This window comes from Paramormyrops kingsleyae, chromosome 14 (genome assembly GCF_048594095.1).
Source record: "Paramormyrops kingsleyae isolate MSU_618 chromosome 14, PKINGS_0.4, whole genome shotgun sequence".
In the NCBI taxonomy this organism is placed as follows: Eukaryota; Metazoa; Chordata; class Actinopteri; order Osteoglossiformes; family Mormyridae; genus Paramormyrops; species Paramormyrops kingsleyae.
The window spans coordinates 7,972,044-7,998,581 of record NC_132810.1 but is presented as its reverse complement, the minus strand read 5'-3'; the positions used below and the strand labels follow the sequence as shown (position 1 = coordinate 7,998,581).

The following is a 26,538-nucleotide window of genomic DNA, read 5'->3' as shown; positions in this document are numbered from 1 at the left end:
CAAAAGTTCTCCTTACGTTAAACATTCCATCGGTCTGGAGCTCTAACAGAGTGAAGGGCTGTTTCAGTATTATTATTGTTACCTAGAACTGGGAAACCATGATCAGTATTGCTATAATTAGCTTGACAAGAGCTTGTTATCAGGCAAATGCCTGGGCCAGAAGAAGGGGAAGATTAGACATGTTTGAGATAAGGACTTATACAATAGAACTTCAGAACGTGAGGTGTGAATGTGGTTTGTTTTTATAACAAATTTTGTTAATTTATATACAAGTATTACAATGCACATATAGCGCTATCCCATCTAGGGCACCCCCAGTGTTGTTCGATCCCTGCAGTTCCTGGGCTAAGCTCACAGTCCACCACAACCAAGTACTGATATGCAGATATGGAAGGATAATGAGGATATCTAATCGACTTAATAAAGGCTATGGAGAAAATAGAAGCAAAATATTTAAACATACAAGTAGGTTACATGTATATTTTACATGCTCTATTTTTGGTACCTCATATAGTTCGGTGCTCGATTATGTTCGTAATCGTTATGATCGAAATTACTATTTGCAATTCATTATATAAAGTTTCAAAACTATGGCGTCTTCGCTTTGAGTTCGCGAGGATGCTACACTGATAGGAGGATGTGTGGAGCCGCAATGGCGCCTTATGTCACGTGATTCTGCAGTTGCATGCGGAACCGTGACGGTTGTTATATGCGACAAAATGACCAGATGCCACGCGCCAAACTTTACGTTTTCTGGATGATTCACGTTGCAGTTTAAGTTTTACTAGACGTTTTTGCCACCATAGCAAGAACGTTGACTTAAGATTATTTTCACAATGGCCCAGATAATAAGACAGTTATACTAGTGACAAGGAACCCTGATGTTTTTTTCGGGAGAGGGGCGTGTACTAATTATGCTTGCTGTGCAACAGAATGAGTTTTAAAAATCCCACGGATGGTGCCGAAAGCTATCTTGCTCAACAGGAAAATGAACTTGAAGCACTTGCATCGATCTTTGGAGACGACTTTGAAGATATACGGAAAAAACAGCCCTGGAAGGTATTATTCCCGGATATAACTTGTTATGGAGTTTTCCAGCTTTGCCACTGAGGTTTTATATTTTAAAGTATCCGTAGTCCTATAAAATACGGAGATATCACTTGTAAATGAGATTGCATATTCTTCTTTCGGGTGCTTTTCAGGTTAAACGCCCACCTGAGGTATACCTTTATTTGCGACCGAAGGGATTGAGCGACGGAAAGGAGAGCTATGTTTCGGTGGACCTGGAGGTGAAATGCCCACCCAATTACCCAGATGTGTAAGTGCTTTCATTTAAAACTCGTGTCTGCCCCCTCGCATTGCCATGATGTTTTTATAAATGTCAATGACGTGATTCTATATGACGAAAACAACCCTGGAGCCGTTGTCTTCCAGACGCCATTTATTTTTAAAGTCTGGTTTAGGCTATTTATTTTACCCTGACGTATTAATTTTATCCCTGACGTAAATGCTTGTGGTTTGTATTCAGATGAGCTTTTCCAGCTGTTGGTACAGTATAGAGATAAAGGGACAGCTGCAAAAGGTCAGCTGCAGGGTATAAACATTCTCATTCCATATGAAATCACCCACTTTGAGAAATGTTCCCAGGCCAGCCTCTCACATTCCCTTTGAAGAAATTCACAGGTACTCCTATATCAAACATATGGAGAAATCCCAAATATTAGATCTTTATCTCTAATAGTTTTGAAACTACAGCCCTTTGAAGTTTTAATAAACTTTATGCATTTTGCTGAAGGAGTCTTTTGGTCCAGCTTCCGACACTCATTGCTCCTTAGAGATGACATGTAATGCCTAGAAACTTTGTGACTAGGCCTAACTTTTCCTGTAGCATTCATGAGAAGCTCTGAAAGGTTGCATTTTGTTACATTTGGAATTTTCGGCCTTTTTCAGAGCCTTGTAGCAGGAAAAATATGCAAGATCTGATTTTGAATTGTACAGAAAACATTAGCCCTGGCTAGACAGTTTCAAAGCTGTACGTGCCATATCAAAGGAGGTATGAATGTTGGAAGTTGGATCGAAAGGCTCGCTAGGCAAAATGCACAAAATTAATTAAAATTTCAAAGGGCTGTAGTTTCAGAACTATTAATGGTACTGACCAGATTTCTCTTTAAGTTTAGTATAAGGGCACCTGTGAATTTCTTCAGGGGAATCTGAGAGGGTCACTTGGGGACCCTCTGGGTGATTTGATGTGGAATGACCCTGCTGCAGATGTGCAAGAGATATCAGCAAGCGTGAGCTTTTGTGTTTTTGCTTCTCTGCTTGAGCACATCTTCATTGTCCTCATCCTTTGAGCCGTTGATGTGAACCTTTGACCCACTTTGACAGTTCAGTGAGATGAATCCCAGAGCGATACAGCTGGTGCCATTAGTTAACTGCTTATTAATTATTTTTTTGTTTGGTCATCAGACCTCCAAAAGTTGAACTAAAGAATGCCAAAGGCCTTTCCAATGGCAACCTGCAGAACCTCCATGTGGAGCTGGCCAAACTGGCTGCTGAGCGCTGTGGTGAGGTGGGTTAAACTCGTGTACCCCCCCTACCCCCTTTAAGATTTGCCTGAATTCTGTAGGCTGTGTGTTTATTTGAAATTTCAGCTCAGGCTCCATTTTTTTTCCCTTGTCATCATTTGTTAGATGTCATTATGTATTCATTTTGGTTGGACCTTCATGTGTACGGGGCTTTATTTTTTTGTGCTAAGGAAGGATTTGACCTGTTTTTCATTTCAATTTATTTTAACGGCAGTGGCACCAGGGCCTGAGTTTGCATAACGATGGAGGCTCGTTTCATAGCTCTGGCTGTCGCCCTCAGGTGATGATCTACGAGCTGGCCGACTATGTGCAGGGCTTCCTAACTGAACACAACGTGCCGCCACCTCGCTCCTTTCACGAGGAGATGCTGAAGAACCAGCAGCGGGAGCAGGAGCGGCTGGTCCAGGAGGAGCAGCGGAGGATCGACCTAGAGCGTCACAAAGAGGAGCAGACGGTGAGGCCTGGTCTGCCATGCCGGCGGTTTCCTGCTCTGACCTCTGCTAACCACGATGCCTGTTGTCTTTTCCAGAAAATAGAGATCTTGGCGGAACTCCAAAGAAGAGAGGAAGAGAAGAAGGAGGAGAAGAAGCGGAAAGAAGTAGCTAAACAGGTACCAGTGCTGGCTCACTCTTTGGTGTGGTTCTGTGAGGTTTGGTGTGGTTCTGTGTGGTTCCCATATGAAATCTTTTGCAAACAACGTGGCCATGGGTTTCCCCGTGAAATGTGTGCCCTTTCAGTCCTATTATATATTTCTCCATTTTATAACACCTTGCTTTTTGCCAATCCATCATGCCACTGACCAGGAGCGCTTTGAGAATGCAGCCCAGCCTGCCTCGGAGATTCAGGTGCCGGCACCAGAACAGTCAGAGACCAGAAAGGGCTGCAGCAGTCGGCGACGGGCAAACTCCAGCAACCGGCACAGGTAGGAAGCTGAGCCACACTGCCGCAGTGCTTTGGTGAAGCTGAGCCACACTGCCGCAGTACGCTTTGGTGAAGCTGAGCCACACTGCCGCAGTACGCTTTGGTGAAGCTGGCTGATCTCTGAGCTCTGTCCATTCGATTCCAGGCGGGAAACGAATCATTCCGTCTGCAGCGATGACGGCATCCGGCAACAAGAGGTGCTGCATTTCAGCAACAGTGCCTTGGGAGAGATCAAGGTTCACAAAGGGAGACTCATTGGTACGAGCTGGCAGTTCTGCATATGAAAGCACTGCGTTCTTCACCATGCTTGTGTTCTCATGTCCCCGTTTTACATCATCTTCCATTGCCGAATGCTGGTTCCAATACTAAGAACACAAGTACAAAATTCCTCGGATGTTGGTCTTGCTTCGCCCCAAATATCAGGGATATGTCTGTTGCATCTTCACTGAACAAGACCAATCCCATGATTCATTCCGGCCCAAAGTTCCTTTCTGGAAGGCAAGTTAGCAAGACTGGTCTTGCCTAGTACGGTCTTTGCTTTCTTGGTATTGAGATTCACCCGTACAGTGTGCAGGGAGGGTGTGTCTTCCTGCCTTAGGGTTTAACTATATTGCGTATAGGGCAGCCTGGGGCCTAGATATGAGATCATAGTGTGAATGTGTGTTCACTCTTAGTGTATCAAAGTGGTTACCAAGCAGTGGTTACCTCAGTTACCCAGAATGCTGTGTTTGCTCCTGGCAGGGGAGAGTGAGGCGCTGAGCCGCAGTGTGTACCGAGCCTTCAATGCATCCTCCGGGGACTTCGCTGTGGTGTATGAGTGGACGCTGTGCTGGAACAAGAAGATGGGCAAGTTCCTTACGGACCAGGAGAAGGAAAAAATAGAAAAGTGCAAAAAACAGGTGAATAATATGCTCGGAGCAAGATGTGTGTAATTATATTCTAACAGCACCGGAATGTTCTAGATCTGGGGTATGTTTCCAGAAGCATGCAACTGAATGGTTCCAACTACATAAGTTGCTAACATGAGCTTTTGGGAAATGTAACCCTGTGCTGCTGTTTGATCCAGCACTGTATTCCTAACTCATTCTTTGATTCCGCTGTTGTCCCCTCCCAGATCCAGGGAATGGAGAGCGAGCTGAACTCCCTGCTGAAATTGGAGCACCTTCACCTGGTGCAGTACATGGCACTGAGCCACCGGGAGCTGGAGGACAGCTTGGTGGTGGACCTGCTGGTGGAACACGTGACTGGCCACAGCCTGTCCCAGACGCTGGCTCGCGGGGCCCCGCTCCCCACGGACCGGCTGCGGCAGCTGGCCGCCCAGCTGCTGAGCGCCCTGGACTATCTGCACAGCAACTCGGTGGTGCACAAGAGGCTGACGGCCTCCAGCGTGCTACTGGACGCCGAGGGCACCGTGCGCCTCACGGACTACAGCCTGTCCAAGCGGCTGGCAGATGTCTGCAAAGAGGACGTGTTCGAGCAGACACGCGTGCGCTTCTCAGAGGCCGCGGTGCCCGCCAAGGCTGGCAAGAAAGGCGACGTGTGGAGCCTCGGCCTGCTACTGCTGGCACTCAGCCAGGGGAGCGAGGTCAAGGAGTACCCCGTGTCGGTGCCCAGCAGCCTGCCCGCCGACTTCCAGGACTTCCTCAGCAGGTGAAAGTGCCCGCAGCTCCATTCAGGCCACTCATTCATCTCGTGGCTGGAACGTTAGCATTAATAATTCCTGGCACACCTTAGTTAAATATTAGTTTTCCGGGTTTAGCGCCTGGATTGGAAGTAGTTAGTTTATTCACACGGCCTTGTGGATTGTGGAGCAGTTGGCTCCCGGCAGTGTGGGCCCCCGGCAGTGTGGGCCCCCGGCAGTGTGGGCCCCCGGCAGTGTGGGCCCCCGGCAGTGTCATTGTTTAATGACACCGCAGGCTTGGGGGCGTCAGAGGGTGAGGGGCAGCTTCCTGTGAACGTCAGCTTTTTACAGAGCCTGATTGCTTCTCAGATTCATGCCTCCTCCAGTGGTTTTATTTATTGAAATTGTTTTTTGCTGCTGCTTAGGTGTGTGTGCCTGAACGACGCAGAGCGCTGGAACACGCAGCAGCTCCTGAGCCATGCATTCTTCAACCCCCCCTCCCCCAGGACCTCGCCGCACTGCTATGACAGTCCAGAAGGTGCCCCTACACACCTTTTTACATGCTTCAGCAGATCTGTAACTCATACGGTGATGCTCTTTCCTAGTAAATGTCTCCACCTGAATTCGATCAAATGTTTCTGTACAGTGTTTTTCCTGGTGGTGGGAAAAAAGGAGGCCTTGAAAGTGATTAGCTGACTTCTCATCGGTTAGTTGTTTCTGGGCAGTTAAACCAGGAGAGGATGGAAACACTATAGTGACAGTGATCCGCCTTATGCACTCCCTCTTCTGCATTCCGAGACAGCCAGCGGTTTCACTTTCGGCGCTCGTACACTGTACTTAACAACTGACTACGGTGTTTTTCACTCGGTTGCGTGAAGACTGACCCATACTTATGGTCAATGACACTAGTTGCATTATTCAAACATTGTGCCGTACATCAAACGGCTTCAAAAGATATGTTTTAAGCAGTGGCTGTGTGAAGACTTTCTCATTAACAAATTGAACAAATTACCTCTTTTTCAGGACCTAAAAATGCCAGAAATGTCTGGGATTTCACTTTTTTTTTTTCATGTTCTCATTTGCTTTCTCCTAGGGTTGGGCAGGTAATCGATATTATCGATACATTTTTTTTTTCTTATCAATTTTTTCCAACTATATCGATAATTGCAACAAATTCAGTTTCCACTGGGTTGAGCTGCATTATCAGATTAAAAAACAAACACAAAAAACCCTTTTTTTCTTTCATTTCTGCGATATGCAGACCCTGCCAAAAACACAGCTGAACCCTAACAAAGTGAACATGCTGGCGTTTCTAGCTAAAAGACCGTTACTCTAAGTTCCTCTCCCAAACTGTGATGGAAGTTCCTGTGTGTGTGTGTCTATATATATATATATATATATAGCAGTGAGGGCGTACTAAAAAGTAGCTTCCTATGTTGTCATTCTTTTGTGATTATGATAGTTAATGTTATTATTAAACCCCATAATTTTGTTGTTGGCCATTGTTTATCTTCATTACACGATACTGACCACTGCCATTGCACTGTGCATTTGGGTAACACTGCCCCTCTTTCAACTGGAGGAAGTAGAAATTGAAAAGAATGCTTAGTGTTTTCAGTAGTTTTTGGATTTATGTCATAACTTGTAAACGCATGATAAAACAACATGCTAGACCGTGTTAGATTGTGTGTCTATATTTGCGTTGCTTTGACGCCTCACTGTACGTCGTGCCGTGACATTATTATTAGCACACTTGCCACCAACTGGACAGGGGTGTGAATTACTGAAAGTTATGGTAGACATAGACTTGTACATGTTTTGATGAAAACAGAGCAACTTGTACGGATAGTGGAAATTTTTTGGCTGGCCGAGGTTTTCCTGGAAATACATCAGTACCTCTGTAAGCATGTAGCCCATTGAAATCTCATGGTCACATGGTCCCCTTGGCTGATGTCTGGCGTCTCCCTGCAGACGTAGGCGATGACTTTGCTTCCACCGTCGTCTCCCGCGGCCGCATCCTGGAAACCCCCTTCAGCACAGACATCCAGAAGCAATTCTCGCGCTACTACAATGAGTTTGAGGAGCTGCAGATGCTGGGGAAAGGAGCCTTTGGGGCTGTCATTAAGGTGTGGCTCCCTTCGCCACTTCTGGAGCTTATTAATGAGCCTCTTCTTCCTGTCCAGCTTTGATCTGGTTATTTGTTTTGTGCCTAATTTTTATTTTTTTTTACAGTTGTTTGACATTCCAAGCAGACAAAGGGTTGTCTTTCAGTGATCCGTTCATTTTCTCCAGCGCCTTGTATCCGTGTCCCTCTGGCAGGTTCAGAACAAGCTGGACGGCTGTTACTACGCCGTGAAGCGCATACAGGTGAACCCGGCCAGCAAGCAGTTCCGGCGGATCAAAGGAGAGGTCACGCTGTTGTCCAGGTTGAACCACGAGAACATTGTGCGCTACTATAACGCCTGGATCGAGAGGCACGAGAGGCCGTCCGTGGGCGTGCTGAGTAGCGATAGCTCCGAGATGGTGAGCTCCCCAGGGAAGCCCCCCCAGTGCGTGAGCCGGCCACGCAATGAACTGGGCCTGCCAGACGATGTGGAGGACAAGGCGCCCCCGCCCGCCCTGTCCAGCTCCGTGGAGTGGAGTACCTCCATCGAGAGGTCCACCAGCGCCAAGTGCAGCGGTGCAAACTCCGAGTCTAGTGACGAAGACGATGAAGAGGAAGACGTCTTCTGCCCCTCCTTCCTGTGAGAACGCTGCTCTCTGTTGAACACATTATTGGCTTAGATTAAATTGGCTTTATTGCTCCCCAAGGGGCAATTTGCTTTGCAGACAGCAGTCAACACAACCAAGACATATATAACAAAATATGTATATCTAAAATCTATTAATAAAAAAAAAGTGACATCATGTGGCTTGCTTTTTACAATTTCTGTGTTCCGTAACATAGATTTTAGTTGTCACTAAATATCACAGTCTGTTAATTGACATTTCATGATGGTATGTTGGTGGTGTTGGTCTGATGTTGCGTGTCTCTCGCATGTGTATGTTGGTGGTCTATGTCTCCTCAGCCCCTGCAGCAGTGATTCTGACAGCGACATCGTCTTCGACAACGACCACGGGAGCAAGGACAGCCTCTCCCAGGTCAGAGGTGCTGGCGTGTCCTTTTACCCACATTCACGCGAAGTGCGGCCGGCCTAATCCAAGGTCCTCCTCCTCTCTTTAGGAGGCCCAGAGTAAGGGAAAAGAGGAGAGCGCGATGGAGAGCACGGACTCCGAGACGCCCCACCTTATCGCGCATTACCTGTATATACAGGTGAGATGGTGGCCGGCTCACCAAGAACACGATGCAGTTAGTGTCTCTTAAGGGGCCGGTGGCTGCTTAATGCTGTCGGCTTCCTCCCTAGATGGAATACTGTGAGAAGAGCACTCTGCGGGACACTATAGACAAGGGCCTGCACTTGGACTGCAGCCGCCTCTGGAGGCTTTTCCGAGAAATCCTCGACGGACTGGCGTACATCCACGAGCAGGTCTGCCGCCTCATGACCTATAGGGAGATGTTCTGGCGCCCCCTACTGGCCTAGCAGTAGACTTTCAACAGAAGCGGAAAGAGAGGTCTTGTTTTGCGAGGGCTACAGAAGGATGACTGTGATGACTGGGTCTTGTTGTGTGGCCACAGGAGAGGATGGAATGGGCCAGCTGCAGGCGTGGGCAGGTGTCCTGGCCAGGGAGGGGCTGTGCTCAGAGTGGATAATGGAGCATTCTGTATTCTGTTTTGCTTTTCATAAGTTTGGAAAGCCCCCCCCCCCTCACTTTAATACTTGCCATTGCCTTCTACGCAATATGCAGCTGTGAATCCTTTTTCCAAATATATCTGTGTGGAGTCAACATTCAGTGAGTACAGGAGACTTATGCTAAGCTGTGGCTGTAGTTGGAAGCCTTCTTCCCGTGTGAGACTGAATGCACATGTGCACTATTGTCTAACTTTTTTTTTTTAATCAGGTTCTGTGCTGTCTTAAAGCCCATTGTCTCCTTAACAGTATGTTCTGTTCCACTTTTTGCTCACAGCCTCTGCTAAACTAATGAGATTTTTTTTTCCTGCCACAAAATGTTCCCAAGCCTCTATCTGACGGCCACGTTCGCGTGGGGAGGGGGCGTTGCACAATCCATCCCAAGGCATGCTTTTAATCATATCCCAGGGATCAGTTTTGTCCCGCTCGTTGTTCCCCAACAGGGAATGATTCATCGAGATCTGAAGCCTGTCAACATCTTCTTGGATTCCCAGGACCATGTGAAGATCGGCGACTTTGGCCTGGCCACGGACCATCCCGCTAATGTGGTACACATTTCCCGGGTCACCGGGCTTCCTCTTAACCAGACTTCATTAGCATAGACTCGCCCTTCCTGCTTCACGCTTTTCCTCCTTGGGAACTCTTGGTCTTGGTTGTTCTGCGTTGTCCTGTCCATCTTTCCGGTAGATGAGTGATCGTGTGTAATATCGAGTTCTACCTGCAATATCACACTAATGTCAACGTTTACATTCGGCAGAAAACAAACTGCTGGACCAGTGGAATGATCTTAAAACCAGCAGGTCTTCAAAAAATAACGCTGTAAACAACTAAGCACTGTTAATTATACTTCGCAGGCTGCCAGCAAACAGGAGATGGAGGAAAGTGTCTCTGCTCTGCTCATTAAACCGGACCCTACAGGTGAGGGAAGCTCAAACTATTCCCCTCCTGCAGTTTTGTCATAATCCGAATCAAATCTGCTGCCTTGCATCAAGCGTTTCTTAATTGGAATGTTTTGCACCCCATGGTTCAGAGATTTCATTTCGAGTTTGTGTAGAAGATTTGGTTTCCATGAATGAAATGGTTTGGGTAGAACGTGCACCTAAGCACAAAGGTGGCGAGGTTGGATTTTGAGTTGTAAGAGACCCATAGATCCATGTGTAGCTACTCTGCTTGTGTTCCTCCATTCCCCTTCCCAGATAACATGACCGGCATGGTGGGGACCGCCTTGTACGTGGGCCCTGAGGTGCAAGGGAGCACCAAATCCAGCTACAACCAGGTAGAGCTTAGGCACTAAACCCTGACATGGTAGTCAGTTGTCATGTTTTCACGAGGCGCCGAACAACCTCGTTTTTGTATTTTTTGAATGTTGAGTGTTAGATGTAATGCAACAATATTTGTCCGTCCGTCCGAGCATTAGACTTGTTTGCGTTTGGAGCCGCGTAGCTGCAGGCCAGTCAGAATGCCCATTCTGGCCCCTGACCACTATTGAAAGTGTCTGCAATGATCAGCGTCAGAACTGCACCTTGGAGCTGTGGAAGGTCACCTGGTCTTATGAATCCCGTTTTCTGTAGCATCATGTAGACAGGTGGATACATGTCGAGCATTTGTGGCATGCATTAGACCGACAAGTCCGATCCTTGGCTCCATAGCCCTGCGTGCAGAAGGACTCGGTGTAATTTGTGTTGTAACACGTTACTCCTGTCAATCGTTTTCCAAGGTATCTTCTGCACAAAACTATGACCAATTTCGGTACAAGTCCGATCCATGGGTCCATAGCCCCGGCGGCAGAAGGACTTGGTGTAATTTGTGTTGTAACACGTTACTCCTGTCGATCGTTTTCCAAGGTATCTTCTGCACAAAACTATGACCAATTTCTGTACTCTGTGCATAGTAGCAATAGTGTTAAGTGCTAGGTCCTGTGTTAAGACTGATGATGATGATAAAAATGGTATTATAATGTTCAGCAGGATTCAGGTGCTACAGGTTCTTCATGTCCCACACATTTCTGTCTGTCTCTTCCTCAGAAGGTGGACCTCTTTAGCCTTGGCATCATCTTGTTTGAGATGTCATACCGGCCCATGACCACCGCGTCTGAGCGGATCGCTGTCCTCAGCCAGCTGCGCACGGTAAGGCCCCCGGCCTGGATGGGATTGGAGCCCACCCCAGGGATTTTAGACCCCTCACCATCTGTGTCGCAATCGTTCACAGGAGTCCATCCAGTTTCCTGAAGACTTCCGGGGGTCTGAGCAAGGAACACAGGTAATACTTCGTTAATTACTGGGATTATGGGTTATGCTTATAGGCGTAACCCTGGCTGACTGGGTCCTGTGCTCACAGAGCCACCTCATGCTACCCCACGTAACGCTTTGTAACAATCAGTAACTTAAAGGCTGACCATGTTTTCTGGACTTGAGGGTCTGTGGTCTCCCCCCACAGATGAAAGTGATCAGCTGGCTGCTGAACCACGACCCCGCCAAGCGGCCCACAGCTGTGGAGCTGCTGAAGAGCGACCTGCTGCCGCCCCCTCAGATGGAGGAGTCCGAGCTGCACGAGGTCCTCCAGCACACCATGAATAACGTTAACGGCAAGGCCTACCGCACCATGGTCAACCGGCTGTTCGCCCAGAGCGTCGCCCCGGGCATAGACTATGCGTATGACATAGACTTCCATAAGGTATGAATCAGGGTACCTCACACGCGGCTTGAAAGAGCTGCCATTTGGAAAGTGTCCCATAGGTGTCACTCTCGAGCTTTCAGTAGTAAATGAAGCTCTGACCAAAACCATTCCATTCACGCATGGATCATTTGTCTGCTGTGGTTATTGAATTACACTTTAATTAGATTGTTTGTCTTAAGTCTGCTGCGTTTCCCTTGATTTCAGGGGAGTTTCAATTCCAGTGCTGCCAAACTCCAGCAGTACGTGCATGAAACAATAAGCAGGATATTCAAAAAACACGGTAAGCCTTACATGCTTTTTCTGTCATTTAAACCATTGGCCAAGGTTTTTCTGCCCTTGTTTTATCTCCTTAGGTGCCTGTGTGTCTTACATCTTTTTTTTGCACCCCCCCCAAGGTGCGGTGCGTTTTCAGACCCCCCTGCTCATGCCTAAGAGCAAGGCACTGTACGAAGGCAGTGACCTGGCGTGCTTCATGGATCACAGCGGCATGCTGGTTACCCTGCCCTATGACCTCCGGGTGAGCGGCAGGAAACAGGAAGTCACTCTGCCGCATGGTGTCTTAATAGTGCAGCTGCTTTCTTTTTAGATGGATAATTGTAATAATTTCTTCATATCCACCCTCCAATCTTCTGTATTGTTTGTTCTTTAGTAAAAAAAAATATATATATATTTTTTTGGCCTTTAACCACAGCTGGCTTTCGCAAGATATGTGGCCCGGAGCAACATTTCCAGTTTAAAACGGTAAAGTACCCTGGGACATTCATTGTCATGATGGTTTCAGATCAAGATGCAGCTTTGCAGTTTTGCAGAGTGCTTTTTCTATAAAGTGCCCCCCCCCCCCGCCCTGGAAATGGTCTCTGTGCAGGTACAGCATCGACCGGGTGTTCCGACCCCGGAAGCCCGACCGCACGCACCCCAAGGAGCTGCTGGAGTGTGCGTTTGACATCGTCACCCCTGCCACCAGCAGTCTGCTCCCAGACGCCGAGACAATCTACACCATCTCTGAAATCATCCAGGAATTCAGCACCTTGCAGGTACTGACCCGTTTGCACTGCCTAAGGACGGCCTGTTGCTTTGTGACTGTGGTTTTATCCTTTTAGGGCCACATTTACACATTTTGTCAATGAATAGGGTTTCAAAATCTGTGTGTGATTTTACTTCTGAATAAAGAATCAAAGAGGGGTGTTGACCATGTTTTCTGTTTGAGTCGTGTGGTGGGTGGGATTATAGGTGGGGCCATGAGGCTGGGTAGTAATGGTCTTGGTGCTGACAGGAGAGGAACTACAGCATCTACCTGAACCACACCAGCCTGCTGAAGGCGGTGCTTCTGCACAGTGGTATCCCAGAGGATAAGCTCCAGCAAGCCTCCAACATCCTGTGCGATACCATGGTCAGTCTCCGGTGGCTCGTGCATGTGAGGTAGGAGACCCAACGCCCATATGCTAATATCCTCTTTCGCTTCCTCCATCTCTCAGACAGAAAAACTAACCCGGCGAGAGGTTGAGGCTAAATTCTGCAACTTGTCCCTCTCCACCAACAGCGTGAGTAGCACCTCGTGGTCTTACTGCTTCGAGCCTGTCAGGAAGAACAGGCCCATAACTGCTTCAGAGTAGTTTAGCTCTCCTTGGGATCCAATGCTCGTAAATGTCTAGTGGTGGCTGCTATGGTGATAACAATGGTTTAACAATGATGCACAATACTTATAACATCCCTGACCTTTGACCCTTTCATTCGCAGGTACAGACACTTTACAAATACATTGAACAGAAGGGGGCGCTCCATGAGCTGCTTCCCCTGATCAACTCCCTGACCAAGCGGAAAACAGCCGTTTCCCAGCTAGCCAAGCAGGGTGTCAAGGATCTGGAGGAAGTCACTGGCCTGCTGAGGAAGTTGGGCATCAAGCTGCACGTATGTCAAACGTGCTCACCTACAGCTGGGGTGCTTTCTGTAACCGTGAAGTCCCCCAGCCACAACAGGAAGTGATGCAAGTGTCTTTTTTTTTCTTTTTTGAACAGGTGGTGGTCAACCTGGGCCTGGTCTACAAAGTGCAGCATCATCGTGGTGTCATCTTCCAGTTTGTGGCGTTCGTGCGCCGCCGCAAGCGCACCGTGCTTGAGATCATCGCAGCCGGTGGGCGGTATGACCATCTGGTGAGCTTCTCGTCGGTTATTGGCATCTGGGTTGAGGTTGGTCATCGTATTGTCACGTGGTAGGTAGTGGTCCCCGGTTCTGGATTTGGAGAACACCCCCGTAATTGAGACGCAGAAGCGGGACTTGCGGGGATTTCAAAACTTAAAATATTGTCGTGTGGGAGAGTGAAAAGGATTTCAGGACCAAGGGTGGAGGATGGTCTCAATAGAGGTTGGACTGGAACCTGTGGGTGAGCAGAAGGCATGGGCCAGGATGGGCTTTGTGTTATCTTATATCTTGCCATGTTGAGTCATCCTCAACCCCAAGCCTACAGCGTGGGCTGTTAATGAAGTCCAGCTGAGCTGTGATTGACTCGGTGGCTTCTGTTTTTTTTTCCGAGGAGAGGGGAGACCAGTGAAATAGGAGACTGTTTGGTTTGCTGTGTTTCCTTGCTTTTAGGGGTCTTGGTATCGTTTCAGTGATGTCTGATTGCTGAACAAAGATGTTCTCTGTGATGTCACGCAGTTCCAGGAGTTCCGTGGCCCCACGTCCCCACCCGTCGCCCTCTCTGCCGTCGGTGCCAGCGTGGCTTTGGACAGGATCTGCGCGTCCCTGGCCAACATGGAGGAGCCGGTGCGTTACCTTCTCATGGGTCCAGCGTGTCTTCAAAATGACTGATTCTTGAAACAAAAATTAGTCCAACGTAGATAATGGTATCGGGAAGGTTCTAAACTGCACATACTTGTTTTCTTTTTTATTTTTTTTTATTTTTAAGTAGTACAAAAACCTAATAAATGTTAGATGGTGCTGTGTTCCGCTGATGTGGAATGTGGGAGCCGGTTCTCTTTCCCGTAGCCCTCAGTAAGGTGCTGACCCTCAGCACCTACAGTACTGTTACCTCACAGCATGGCTGCCTGCCTCACACTGCCCCCCCCCCCGTCACCCCCCAGCCCTCTGTTGGCTCCTGTGACGCCCTGGTGCTCCCCGTGGGCCACACCTCCATGAGTCGAGCCATCGTCGTCGTCCAGAAGCTGTGGAGCTGCGGGGTCTCCGCAGAGATCGTCTACGACGTGTCTCAGGTCGGCCTTCATCCTCGCTTCCCGCCTGTGCTGTGTCTCCCGCCTGTGCTGTGTCTCCCGCCTGTGCTGTGTCTCCCGCCTGTGCTGTGTCTCCCGCCTGTGCTGTGTCTCCCGCCTGTGCTGTGTCTCCCGCCTGTGCTGTGTCTCCCGCCTGTGCTGTGTCTCCCGCCTGTGCTGTGTGTCCGCATTGTTTCACACGCCATTTTCTACCAAAAGAGGGTAGAAAGAGGGTGGTTACTAAGGTCTCTTTCTTGGAAAAGCAAAGATATTCAGTTGATAACCCAGTTCTTCGCTTTTTAAAGAAATTTGATAGAAGTGTATGAACCATACAAGAGACTAATATCTGCACTATTCACTGTTGCTTCAGAGATGTGTAAAATATGTCGGTGTTTGAAACACGCCAGCCGGCGTAGTGGCTTCCTGGGAAGCATGGGGGCTCCTGGTTTGGGGGGGTCTCCTGCCCCCCATGTCTGCAGTTTGAATGTCCACCCCATGCTTGTATGGGATTCCCTGGCTTTTCGCTAGCCATTTGCCACATCGCTATTGGTAATTTAAAATCAGAACGTGGCGAGTTTATTTCTCAACCTTTTGCCATACTGGTGAAGGTCAATCTCCCATCCTGACTGCAGACGTTTTTGTGAGAGTGTTTTTTTTGTGTGTGTGTGTGTGTGTGTGTGTGTGTGTGTCACACTACATATGTGATACACTGTTTGCTTTCCAAGTTTTCACAAAAATATCGTAATACCACCGCAACCCGAACTTGGAAAAGCGGGTGGAAACTCCTGAAGGGTAATTAGCCAGGGAGTCGGCTCTGAAGGTGGCCATATGCTTCAAACAACGTCCAGACAAAATGAAATTGAGCATGTTGGCGAGAATGATCTTTCGTTGGAATCGTTGTTTTGGCAATACGACGACACATGTAACACAACCGCTGCAGTGATCACTGTTTTGGTGCACTGCCTGCGCATCGTCCCCAAAGCAAACGTTTTAGTTTGTGCTGATCCCGCCCACTGTCCATGATTGGCTAACATAAATGTCGCCCAGGAGTCGGGCAGCTTGGTATGCTTTGTACTGCACTGCACTTTAAATATTGTTAATTAATATCTGTATCTTGTATTCTTTTTAATACTAAATGTCACGACTGATATTTGCCATGGAAAACCAGTAATGGCTGTTAATAATGAGAGCAGCTTCCATTTTAAGAGCTGCCGTCTCCTTTATTAAAATGACTTGCCACAGTATGTTCATTTGGAGTCTCTATGGACGCTTTTCCACCGTACCAAGTACGGTACTTTTGGTACTTTCGCTTTTCCATTGGCTTCCGATCGAGTACCAGTACCAAACGTCCCAGTACCAAAAGTGCCAAACCAGCTGGGGTACTTGTTTGGTACTTCAGTACTTTGGGGTGGGACTTGAAACGCCTGCCTCTGAACCACAGTACAAATGACGCCTTGAAGACAGTTGAAAAATGCAGTAAAAAAAAATAAAAAGATTTATTGCTAAATGGTCCGAAGAACAGATGCAACAAAAACATCAGGGTGGCATGACAAGAAATTTAAATCCTAGCAATGTGATTTTGTTGTAATTTTAGTGATGTGGTTGTAATAAATATTGGGCTATTTTATAAAACAAAACAATTACTTCCTAAATTTCTCACAAAACCATCTATGAGTGATTTAAACAGCAAGGATGAAAATGATTATAATTGTCTCGGAGAATGCAGCTAACTAAACTTTAAACAAATTTTTAAACAATTTGGATAATCCTATAAAAAGAATAATAATTTTTATTATGATTCTACTTTTAATTTGCATTATCAAACCAACAAAAACAGACGCATACATCACAAAAACCACACACAAAAACAAGAGAGGAAAAAACCAAAGCAAGCAAACAAAACAAAAGGGGGGGGCAGATCAAATAATAAACATTAACCTTAGCAGGGGTTATCATACTACCGACCCAGAGTATTATTGACAAGCATAGTCCCCTCCATGCACTGATCGAGGATAAGCTAGCCTTGTTCAGTCAAGCTGTGGTCTCTTCTAAAGTTGCAATGTTGAGCAGAGATACAATCCAGTAACTCTTCAAATTAGTGTCTGCTTCGAACCACAGTCGAAGGGTTGCTTTTTTGGCAGCGGTGAAATCTGCAAATAACAAGCGCTTTTCATGTAAAGTAAGCACTGGTGCAGAACTATCATTCAGTAAACGGAGACAAGGGTGCAACACCAGAGCAACATCAAGGAACTTAGACAACATATGAAGAACATATTTCCAAAATACATATATGATGGGACACTCCCAAATCATGTGAAGGAAAGTGCTTGTGGCAAAGGAATAATAATTAAAATTGCCAAAACGTTTTTTTTTTTCTTTTCTTTCTATGACAGAGTAACAGAGTAAAAAGATTTTAGCGAAACACTAACCCCCGCGCTATAATGTTCGTATAGAATTTAAATTAAGAAGTCCTGTTTTTAATATAGCTAACTATATATATGTAAGTATTGCATGTGTTGATATTAATATTGCACATGGTGCAGCCTTATAAGATACTGCAGTAATTTTTCAAATTCAGTACAAAATACCCTGCCTGTCATTCAGCGCAGGTAGCAGGTTTTACTCTAGTGGGCAGCAAACACCTTGAAGTACTGCACTACGGTACCTGGTGCGGTGGAAAATTGCCTTATTTGGATCTGCTGCATCAAAAACATTCTGCGCCTTCTTGGGTTGTGGCGTGACACAGGACGGCCAAGATGCAGCCGATTTGTTTTTGCCAACGCATTCGATTTGATTTTGTCCGGATGTCGTTTGAAGCACAAATAAATGTATTCTCACGCTTTCAGTTTAATAATGATTTTGTGGTCGATACATTTTTTCCGTGACTATGGAAACTTTGTAGCCCTGGAGTCCTCTGGGTATTCTGGTTTTCTCCCAGTCCAAAAACATCTAGTTGAATTAATATCTGTAAGTTTAGCATGTGTGTGTGTTCGTTGTTGTATTGGCTGACCATGACCCTGTATTGGATAAGGGGTCATAGGTGACTGTATGGATGTGTTCAAACCCCCCATCTCACACACCAGTCACATTCTTCATGTCTATGTTACAGCCCGGCTGCAGACGGTCCTTTTATGCCCCCCATTCTTGTTCCTCCCCCTTTTGTCCATGTTAGTCTCCATTGTTGTTCACATCCCGCCCCCCCCCACGCCTGCATTTGCACATAGTCGAGTTCTCACACTTCTCTGTCTTTCCGCGCTCCATCGCTGACTCATGCCCAGACTTCTTCATTTTCCCTGAACCCCCCAAACTCCAGCGAGGTGGGGCTGTCGTATGCCGGCTGTTTGGCACACACTCGTGCCGCATCGCTGCTAATTCCCAGCCCTGGTGCATTTCCAGGGGTTTGGCCGGTTGGCCATGTGCTCTCCGTTTTGTGGCACGTGGCTAAAAGCCGGTCTGGGTAACCATGGCCACGGCTCTCGCTTCCCAGAATCCTCTGGCTCTGGGGATTGTTAGTGGGCCGCTTCATGATGTCAGCTTCTCTGACGTCTGTCGACACAGCAGGCCTATTAAACCCTCCCTCCATGTTTGATTAGAGCCATTTGGCCTCCGATCGTAGTCATGGGCCAGTGAGATGCCTGCCTGTGATGAGTATTACGTGAGGCCTCTCGTGTCGGAATTGAACGTGACCGCATCCGTTCCTCGCCAGCCCGCTGGAATTTATTACTCAGCTGCAGGAACATTTGTCTCATGTAGTAATCCACCATTCTATAACATGACAAACCCCCCCCCCCCCATGTTTGGTTCTGGTTTGGGTCTAAGTGCTGGTGAAATGTGGAGGCACAGGAGTACGAGATGGAAGGGGCAGCCTTTCCGGGGGGGGGGGGGGGGGTCCCTGGCAGAGGAGGTGCCCCTGGCAGAGGAGGTGCCCCTGGCAGAGGAGGTGCCCCTGGCAGAGGAGGTGCCCCTGGCAGAGGAGGTGCCCCTGGCAGAGGAGGTGCCCCTGGCAGAGGAGGTGCCCCTGGCAGAGGAGGTGCCCCTGGCAGAGGAGGTGCCCCTGGCAGAGGAGGTGCCCCTGGCTCTGAGTCGAGGCCCCAGGCTGGAGTTCAGCTCAGGACATCGGTTCCGTGCCGTGTGAGGGAGATCCGGCTGCGGCTGCGGCTGCGGCTGCGGCTGCGCAGCCCTGACTGACAGTGTTCATGTCTCCAGCCCCAGGAAGCTGTGTTGGAGCACTCCCGTCAGGCTGGCATCACCTGCGTGGTGCTGGTGTCCGATAAAGAAGGCAGCTACGTCAAGGTGAGTCCATCTTCCTGCCCGCTGCCATGGTCACCTCATCCCTGGGGGAAAACATGGTGAAACACAAGCAAACTTGCACCTTTGGGCCAGTAAGCACACTGTTAAAATCCTCCTTAGCTCACCATGTAGTTATTCCGAGATGTGCGGTTATTTCGAGGTGTCTGGTTATTTTGAGGTACCTGTTTATTCCAAGCTTTGATGCTTTTACTTGATACCATCAGATGTTCTGCAGCCCAATTTCTCCGTCCTGGTAACTGTGCGCTGGTTCCTCCTCAATTATGACTCACAATTGTGTTTAAATCGATTGAAATAACTGTAAATAATCATTACATATTTGAGTCTTCAGTAAATCGTTACTGAGATTTTAATCGATTTGCTTTCCCATCTTCCTTGAACAATCACAAATTTAATTACAAAATGAATTGTTTCAGTCAAAAAGGATCAAATCATGGCAGCGTGTGATTACTACATTCGTAATTTTTTTCACTTCGCTCCTTTTAGCATGCGTCATGTCGGCGAACATGTTCATTAACGCAGTGATGCCTTAAATGAGATTCATTCAAAGCCCAGCTGGACTGAAACCAGATTTACCAAGCAGGTCATGGCCGAGAGTCTCTGTCCAAACTGTGGTTGTCATAAAGTAGCATTGCGTTTCTGACTCTGTGGATGGAAACCAAAGTGTGGTGTTTTTGTCATTTTATCTAAGGTCAAGTGTTTCGAGAAAGATCGTCAGTCAGAGAAGCGGATTCCAGAAACAGACCTGTTGGATCACATAGTCCAGAAATGTCGGACCAGGTCTTTTGACGACAGGAATGGCAGGTCCGTTCATGGTCTCCCTTTATAGCAAATAATGTTGTGATAAACTGATGTTTTATTGAAAGCGTGTGTTTTTTCTGTTATAGGGACATGTGTGAGAGTGCTTCCCTTCAAAACCCCAAAGGATCAATTCTTGCTACCTCAGGTAAGGTGGAGCCAGCTGACTCATAATGCACCCTTTGGAAGAATTATGGGATGTGTTCTTATGCAGTTAGGTCTGCACATCAGCGGGCAGAACACTGTAGACACCAAGCTTTCATGGGGGAGAGCAGAGTTCTGTGGAGAAATGCAGTTATGCAACTCCTCTGCTCCGCTGGTGCCCCCTAACTACTACTGTGAATGGAGCAGTGTGTTTCTCATGGTTGGTGTGTTCATTGTACCCCGAGCTGTGACCTTTGGCCTTTGAAACACTCCGGCGGCTTGAGACCGGTTGTGGACGCGTATGAGATTGATTGATTGGCTGGATGGGCCGGGCATGACTGTCGGGTGTTAATTTCTTCACTCTTGACGCTCCGTGATTTTTATGCGATTCCATTAAAAAACATACGCATGGGAGAAACACCCCATTATAGTTCAGAATTAGTGTTTTTGGGCTTAACGGCAAAGCCAATTGTTCCTTAACGTTTCCCACCTGCCCCGGCTACCCTGTGCCACATTTAAGCAGTAAGACGTAATAGTAAAAGTATTTTAACGTTAGCTGTGGCTGTATGAGGCGCTAAATAAAATGGGCCCATGGAAAGACTTTTCAGCTGTTTTTTTGTGTGTGTTGGAAGTGGGGGGGATGGCAGTATGCGAGTGCTGCTGACTTGGCTGGGGGTGGGGGGGGGTCGCTTTTCGGCAGGGTTGTCAGAGCCACACGGGAGCAACGTCCCCATGACCATAAGCGTGAACCTCATCACTCCTGAAAAGGTGTCCGCTAGCACCAGGAGGCGCCACGAGACGCAGGTGGGTGTCCTGGGGGGGGGGGGTATTTGTGCCTTGTGTCTGACTCTCTCCAGTCTGTTCCTTTTTTATCCTGAGACTTGGTGAGTTTTGAACATGTTCCCCTGGTATCGGGGCCAGAATGTTGTGTGAGAATCTTTTTCACATTAAGAGGTAAATAGTTCCCAGTAGCTCCCCATTACCGTAACGATGACTGTGACGGCCCCTTCTCTCTGTGCCTGTTTCTAGATACAAACCAGACTGCAAAACCTCGGTAGCTATTTGCAGAATAAAAGCAGCAATATCGAAGTTGTAGCGGTAAGTGACCCGTTTTTCAGTCCGCGCTTCTCTTTGAGTTAAAATGATGAAAGCTTGTCGGAGAAGCGGGTGAGATCTGTGTTGTATTTTTGGCAGCATGTTGTGTACAGGGGTTTGGTGATCTGTATCCAAGTAATTCCGATCATAACAGCGCAATAAATGGAACAGAAGGAGAATGTCAGTTGTCCGTAAATCACTTATGTTTTTGTTTAGCTTGTGGTACACTAGGCAAAAGCTAAAAAAAAAAAGCCAGTCATTTAGTAGATCGTAAAATGTGTGATTTATTGCTGTGTGCAAACATTGTATTTGTTGTTTTACGTTACAGGCTCATGGGAGGCATGGAGGCTCTGTTCTCTGTCGCACATTCGTATAGATTAATGAACAAACATCTTTTTCCCTCACAAGTAGCTTCACACGTTGCACAACACAACACCCAACATGTCAGCCTTTCGGGGCTGACGCATGACACCAGACTCCTGCTTCTGATCCACGTTGCGAGGCATGAAATTGTAAACGGCTCATTTTAAAATCGCAGCTTTATTGGCAAATGTGAGGCTTTAGGCCGAGGTCCTTCTTCCAAAATTCTTCACTTTGTTTGGCCTTAGAGGTGGTCTTGAGAGATGAGAGATTGACGTTCTGTTTAGAAGCCATGCAGTTGTGTTGGTTTATTTGTAGGACTAGTTTAGCCTGCATCCAAAATAATTTTTTGTAGTAAGTAAAAAGCCTCAGGTGGTACTGAAGTTGTAAACCCTGCAAGGGCTGGTTCGTGTTGGGCTCTGCATGGATTTAATAAATATTTACTACTCGTTGCTATCGCTCATACATCAGTGTTAATCTGGTTTCCACTGGGATCTGCAAAACATAAATTTAAGTTCCTCATGATAAAATGGTCCATTGTACCCCCACCCCCCCACACACACTCATACTCCCTTGTTGCTCTGTTTCAGGTTGACTTGCAGAAAGAAACAGTGATCAACTTCCTGTCTCTGGAGGTGCGTGCTGAGCTGTTAGCCTGAACTACTAAAGACACTTCACTTATCTGGATGTTGGCATGGGCCAGACAGGACGGGGGCGACCTTGGGGGCCTGGTGCGGGGTAGGAAACGGGGCGGGGTGGGGTCCCTGTTTACTGTGTTCAGCGATAGCATCAGAAGCTGCCAGCCCACCTTTCCGGCCAGCGGGAAGCGTCATGAGAGCAGAAATCCACAGGGCCCAGCAGATTTTCAACCAATGTCTGGAGCCGCCTATTGTTAAACGATACGAGGAATAAAGGACCGCGACCGGCAAGCGATGACATCAAAGCTAGAGACCCTCTGTCGATGAGTGGGGGCCTGGCTCGTCAAATTGGCAGGCGGGTGTGAGGAGCTTGCTCCTGGAGGAAACGTAGGAATGCACCTTCAGGAAGCCATCATTAGCACAGCAGGGCAGCGTGTCAGTAGCTATATTGAAGGATTAGAGCACTTGGCTTTGTTTACCGTCGATGAGCGTGACTGTGGTCCTCACGCTGTCGGGCAGGAAGGCGCAGTGAATAGCTGAAGTGCTGTGATGACGGGTCAGAACGCGGGCGCGGACCGCGTCATGTCACAGTGTCCCAGCATGCATCTTCTCGTGTGTGTTTGTGTGTCTCCTCCTAGTTTGATGGTGAGGAGGCGTTCAACATCAGCGTGAAGAACCTGCTTTCACGGCTCCCCAAGCAGCGCTACCTGAAGTCCATCTGCGATGAGATCCACCGATTCAAAATGATGCAGAGGTGCGTAGCCTTCCGGATAAAGCCCCTCCCCTTCACCCCTGTTTGACTACCGGCCTCAGGCTAAGCATCTCCTGGAATCACCACATTTTAGGAAGAACCACAGAGCAAGTCTGAAGCGGGGCAGCTGATTGAATTCGTGCCCTTATCTCCCCCCAGCCGGGGGGGAGGCTTCGATACATGAGCAGCCTGTTCATTGATGCTGAACCTGAACCCCCCGTCAAGAACATGCCACATCTCCTCTTGGGTGGGAGCTAGTGGTGGGGGCCTTTCCTGAGGTTCTTTAGGCAAGTACACCTCCCCCTGCTACTTTGGCAAGTTGAAAGCTGATTACCATGCGCCATGGAGAGGACAGACTGCGGATGCTCTCCACATGTCCAGTCTTTCAAGGCTCTGGTGGTCCAAGCCTGACCAGTTGCAGGACGGGCTGTTTTGTTCCACCTGAGGGTTCCTTCAGATTACAGTGGTGGGAGGGAGCTGACTGGCTGCTCTCAGTACATCACCTGGAAATCATTTGGTTTTAATTCCCTCTTGTTTCTGGTCAGCCTTCTTTGTGGGCAATTACCTTTATTTGTGTGCCCTGACAATGGGGATATTCAATGTGGATTTTATGTGTTTGTTTTTTTTCCATACAATTTTACCGCGGATCAGACAGCTCAGTGAGCAGCTGGCTGCTGGCCTCCTAGTCAAAGGCCTGCGCAGTCAGCAACCCCTGACTGCGCAGCTCGCCAGTGAGGTTGACAGAACCCCAACTCAGACCCCCCTTACCCTACATTACCCTTCCTCTGCTACTTGACCCCCTTTGCTTTTTTCCCCATAATCCTCTGCTCCCTGGGCTGTGGTCTGACCATCATGTCTCTGTGTCTTGTGACAGAGTGGCCGTGGTCGTTTTGTACAGCTACAAGGACGACTATTACAAGGTCCTACTCTAATCCCCGGGCTAGACTGAGGGAGGGGGCTCAGCTCCATGCCCATCACCTCTACGAAGATGTGTGGCTCTGCTGGACGCCTACCGCACGCAAAGCCGGCTGCACGTGCTGTTCCCTTGCAGACAGAAACGGTTTCTCTCTGATTAGCGTGTACCATTCCTGCACCTTGGAACCAACCTTATTTTAGAAAAAAGACAAAGCGTTGAATTGTAAGAGCTGATGTTCGACTGAGTACAATGTGAAGAATAATGTTACAAATTTTATATTTTGGAAAAGTAAGTTTTATTTACTGTGACAATAAATAATGTATTTTGCTTTGAATGACTCTCTGACTCCATATTTTGACACAGGTGTGCTGAGCTGTCATATCTCTCCCGTTCTTGTGTTTAATGGGCTGCAGGTAATATTTGCTCAATTTATTTTGCGATTGTGCCATTTGGCATGAAACTTGACACTCAGGTGACATAATATGGTGAGACCTCAGCAAGAAGGTGGGGGGAGACGGTGTGAACTGATTCCCGGGGTCCTGTGCCACCGTGGAGGCCGTACGGTGCCGGACTGCCGGAAACACGCCCGCAAGCGCTGTCCTGGGAGCCCGGGCCATGTGCTGCTGAGCCGTACGCAGTCGTGCGTCCGTTTGGGTGGCGCTACAGAGTGCAGCGAATCTGTGAATTAGCAGAGCAGACGGGGAGATGAGCCAGCATCTGCAAGTGCTGGTTTGACAATCACGACGATAAGCTTTATGTCATAACATTTGTAATCAAGCTTCAGTCTTGTTGACGTGTCTTGTCTGTTACACATATGGTCCCTGCCATGTTTCCCATCCGCCCTTGGAAAAGGTTCAGAGAGTAAAGGCTGCTTCTTTTTATTATTCCTCTCCTTCCTGAGCGATTCACAAGTCCAGTTGTGTAGTAATATTTATATAATGCTTAATTTTCCCCTCAGTGATTGTCAGTTGAATGAATATTTTGCAGCAGCAAAGAACCAAAGCCACAAATTGGTTGTATTGTTGGAACATTCATGGGATGAACATGTGTTAATGATGACATTCCTCAATGTCAGCCAGGCTCGGAATCCCCCCAGTCATCGTTGGGAATTGAGCTTGCGTGCCGTAATTAGGATTCCTTTTGTGGCCTCTGGCATTTAAAGTTGCGGCTCATTTCCTGTGTGTGTTTTTTCTATACGCCAATCCATGTAGCCCATCTGATCCATGCCTCTTTGTGTAATTCGACTCGATTAATTTTTTGTGTTACATAAGGTACATGTATATTTTTGATTTCAGTGTCTCCACTGGGGGATGGCTTGGTCCGTTACAGTTTATCCTGATTAATTCCAACATAGCATCAAATTACAGTACATCATAAATGAGAATAGCGGATGATGACCCGGAAACAGCTTAGCGCTGGTATTGCTGAGGATATGTGTTGGCAGGTGAAGCTGCCGGGTAGATGTCCGCTCTGGAATGTGCACTTTTGTCAGAAATCCCATAGGCTCCTTTGCAGTTCCAGACATTGGGTTTAGAGCCCATTTGTGTTGGTCTCTGGATTGCTGGTATGGGATTTTATGCCTTTGGTTGCACTGAACAGGAGTAGATTAACACTAGAATGTGTTTTGATTCACTATCCATATTGTCAAAGTATTAAGACCAAAGGTCACAGGTCTGCTTTGAGGTCTGGGTTCCCTTTTGGTTATAGTTTCTGCTCTCGCCTCTAATGGTGGAGATTTAAAGGCAAACCTGTTTGTAAGAGGTAGCTATAAGCAGAGAACAAGTTGGAGCCGTGAAGTCAGTCTGCTCAGATTTCAGTCAGCGTCTCTGCCTCTTAAAGAGGTACTCCTGAAGGCGTCTCTGCCTCTTAAAGAGGTACTCCTGAAGGCGTCTCTGCCTCTTAGAGGTACTCCTGAAGGCGTCTCTGCCTCTTAAAGAGGTACTCCTGAAGGCGTCTCTGCCTCTTAAAGAGGTACTCCTGAAGGCGTCTCTGCCTCTTAAAGAGGTACTCCTGAAGGCGTCTCTGCCTCTTAAAGAGGTACTCCTGAAGGCGTCTCTGCCTCTTAAAGAGGTACTCCTGAAGGCGTCTCTGCCTCTTAGAGGTACTCCTGAAGGCGTCTCTGCCTCTTAAAGAGGTACTCCTGAAGGCGTCTCTGCCTCTTAAAGAGGTACTCCTGAAGGCGTCTCTGCCTCTTAGAGGTACTCCTGAAGGCGTCTCTGCCTCTTAAAGAGGTACTCCTGAAGGCGTCTCTGCCTCTTAGAGGTACTCCTGAAGGCGGCTGGCAGAGAGCACCAGTGGCTGCCTGGTATCCTGTGTGGAAGACAGGGGCCGTGTAGCCTTCAGCTTCATGGGATTGGTTATTAAAGACCAAGTATCACAGGGATGCAAACTCAATTTCCTTATGGTTAATGACTGTGCCCAGTGTGGCACTTTCAGGAACCAATCGGAGCTGCTAGAAGCCAATATCCTCTAGTCAGTATCCCCCTGTATGTTCAGTGTTTGACCAATGAAAGCAACTCGAACATGTGCGGGGGGGGGGTTCTAACGACAGGCAGCTGCTCAGCCACTTAAAGGAAGAAGATATACATGAGTGACAGGATATAATACTGTGTGTTTCACAGCCTGTAAAATCTAAATGAAAGAGAGGGCCCGGTGCGAGAGGGATGTGTCTCACTGTTCAGGAAAGGTGTCTTGGCAGCTGTGTGTGTGTGTGTGTGTGAGTGTGTGATTA

At 47.7% G+C, this 26,538-nt stretch overlaps 1 protein-coding gene across 3 annotated transcripts; it reads left to right on the top strand.

Annotated features, from left to right (window-relative positions):
• Positions 1 to 706: 706 nt before the first annotated feature.
• Positions 707 to 24,141, top strand: eif2ak4 (eukaryotic translation initiation factor 2 alpha kinase 4). Of its 3 annotated transcripts, none has more exons than XR_011982570.1 (39): positions 707 to 1,059; positions 1,203 to 1,318; positions 2,467 to 2,569; positions 2,866 to 3,039; positions 3,115 to 3,195; positions 3,389 to 3,507; positions 3,652 to 3,764; positions 4,248 to 4,405; positions 4,621 to 5,156; positions 5,553 to 5,665; positions 7,099 to 7,253; positions 7,447 to 7,871; positions 8,196 to 8,268; positions 8,351 to 8,440; positions 8,532 to 8,654; positions 9,359 to 9,463; positions 9,770 to 9,833; positions 10,112 to 10,191; positions 10,940 to 11,041; positions 11,124 to 11,174; positions 11,352 to 11,588; positions 11,796 to 11,871; positions 11,987 to 12,108; positions 12,283 to 12,332; positions 12,457 to 12,625; positions 12,865 to 12,981; positions 13,067 to 13,132; positions 13,329 to 13,499; positions 13,607 to 13,741; positions 14,247 to 14,354; positions 14,672 to 14,800; positions 19,004 to 19,090; positions 19,797 to 19,909; positions 19,993 to 20,051; positions 20,748 to 20,851; positions 21,077 to 21,145; positions 22,093 to 22,137; positions 22,779 to 23,178; positions 23,766 to 24,141. XR_011982570.1 is itself a non-coding variant. In XM_023802370.1 (39 exons), exons 1-39 carry the CDS (start codon positions 934 to 936, stop codon positions 23,821 to 23,823), a joined length of 4,938 nt encoding a protein of 1,645 aa, XP_023658138.1. In that variant the 5' UTR covers positions 707 to 933; the 3' UTR covers positions 23,824 to 24,141. The 3 variants fall into 3 exon arrangements, 2 of the variants coding, with proteins under 2 accessions (XP_023658138.1, XP_023658139.1); XM_023802370.1 differs by having other exon boundaries at positions 22,779 to 22,894; XM_023802371.2 differs by lacking the exon at positions 23,766 to 24,141 and having other exon boundaries at positions 22,779 to 22,894; positions 22,986 to 23,759.
• The last annotated feature ends 2,397 nt before the right edge of the window (positions 24,142 to 26,538 follow it).

Coding starts and splice junctions, on each gene's coding strand:
- eif2ak4 (XM_023802370.1), top strand. CDS start 934: ATGAGTTTTAAAAATCCCACGGATGGTGCCGAAAGCTATCTTGCTCAA. Junction 13,500..13,606: donor AGTTGGGCATCAAGCTGCAC/GTATGTCAAACG, acceptor TTTTTTGAACAG/GTGGTGGTCAACCTGGGCCT. Junction 20,052..20,747: donor ATCAATTCTTGCTACCTCAG/GTAAGGTGGAGC, acceptor GCTTTTCGGCAG/GGTTGTCAGAGCCACACGGG.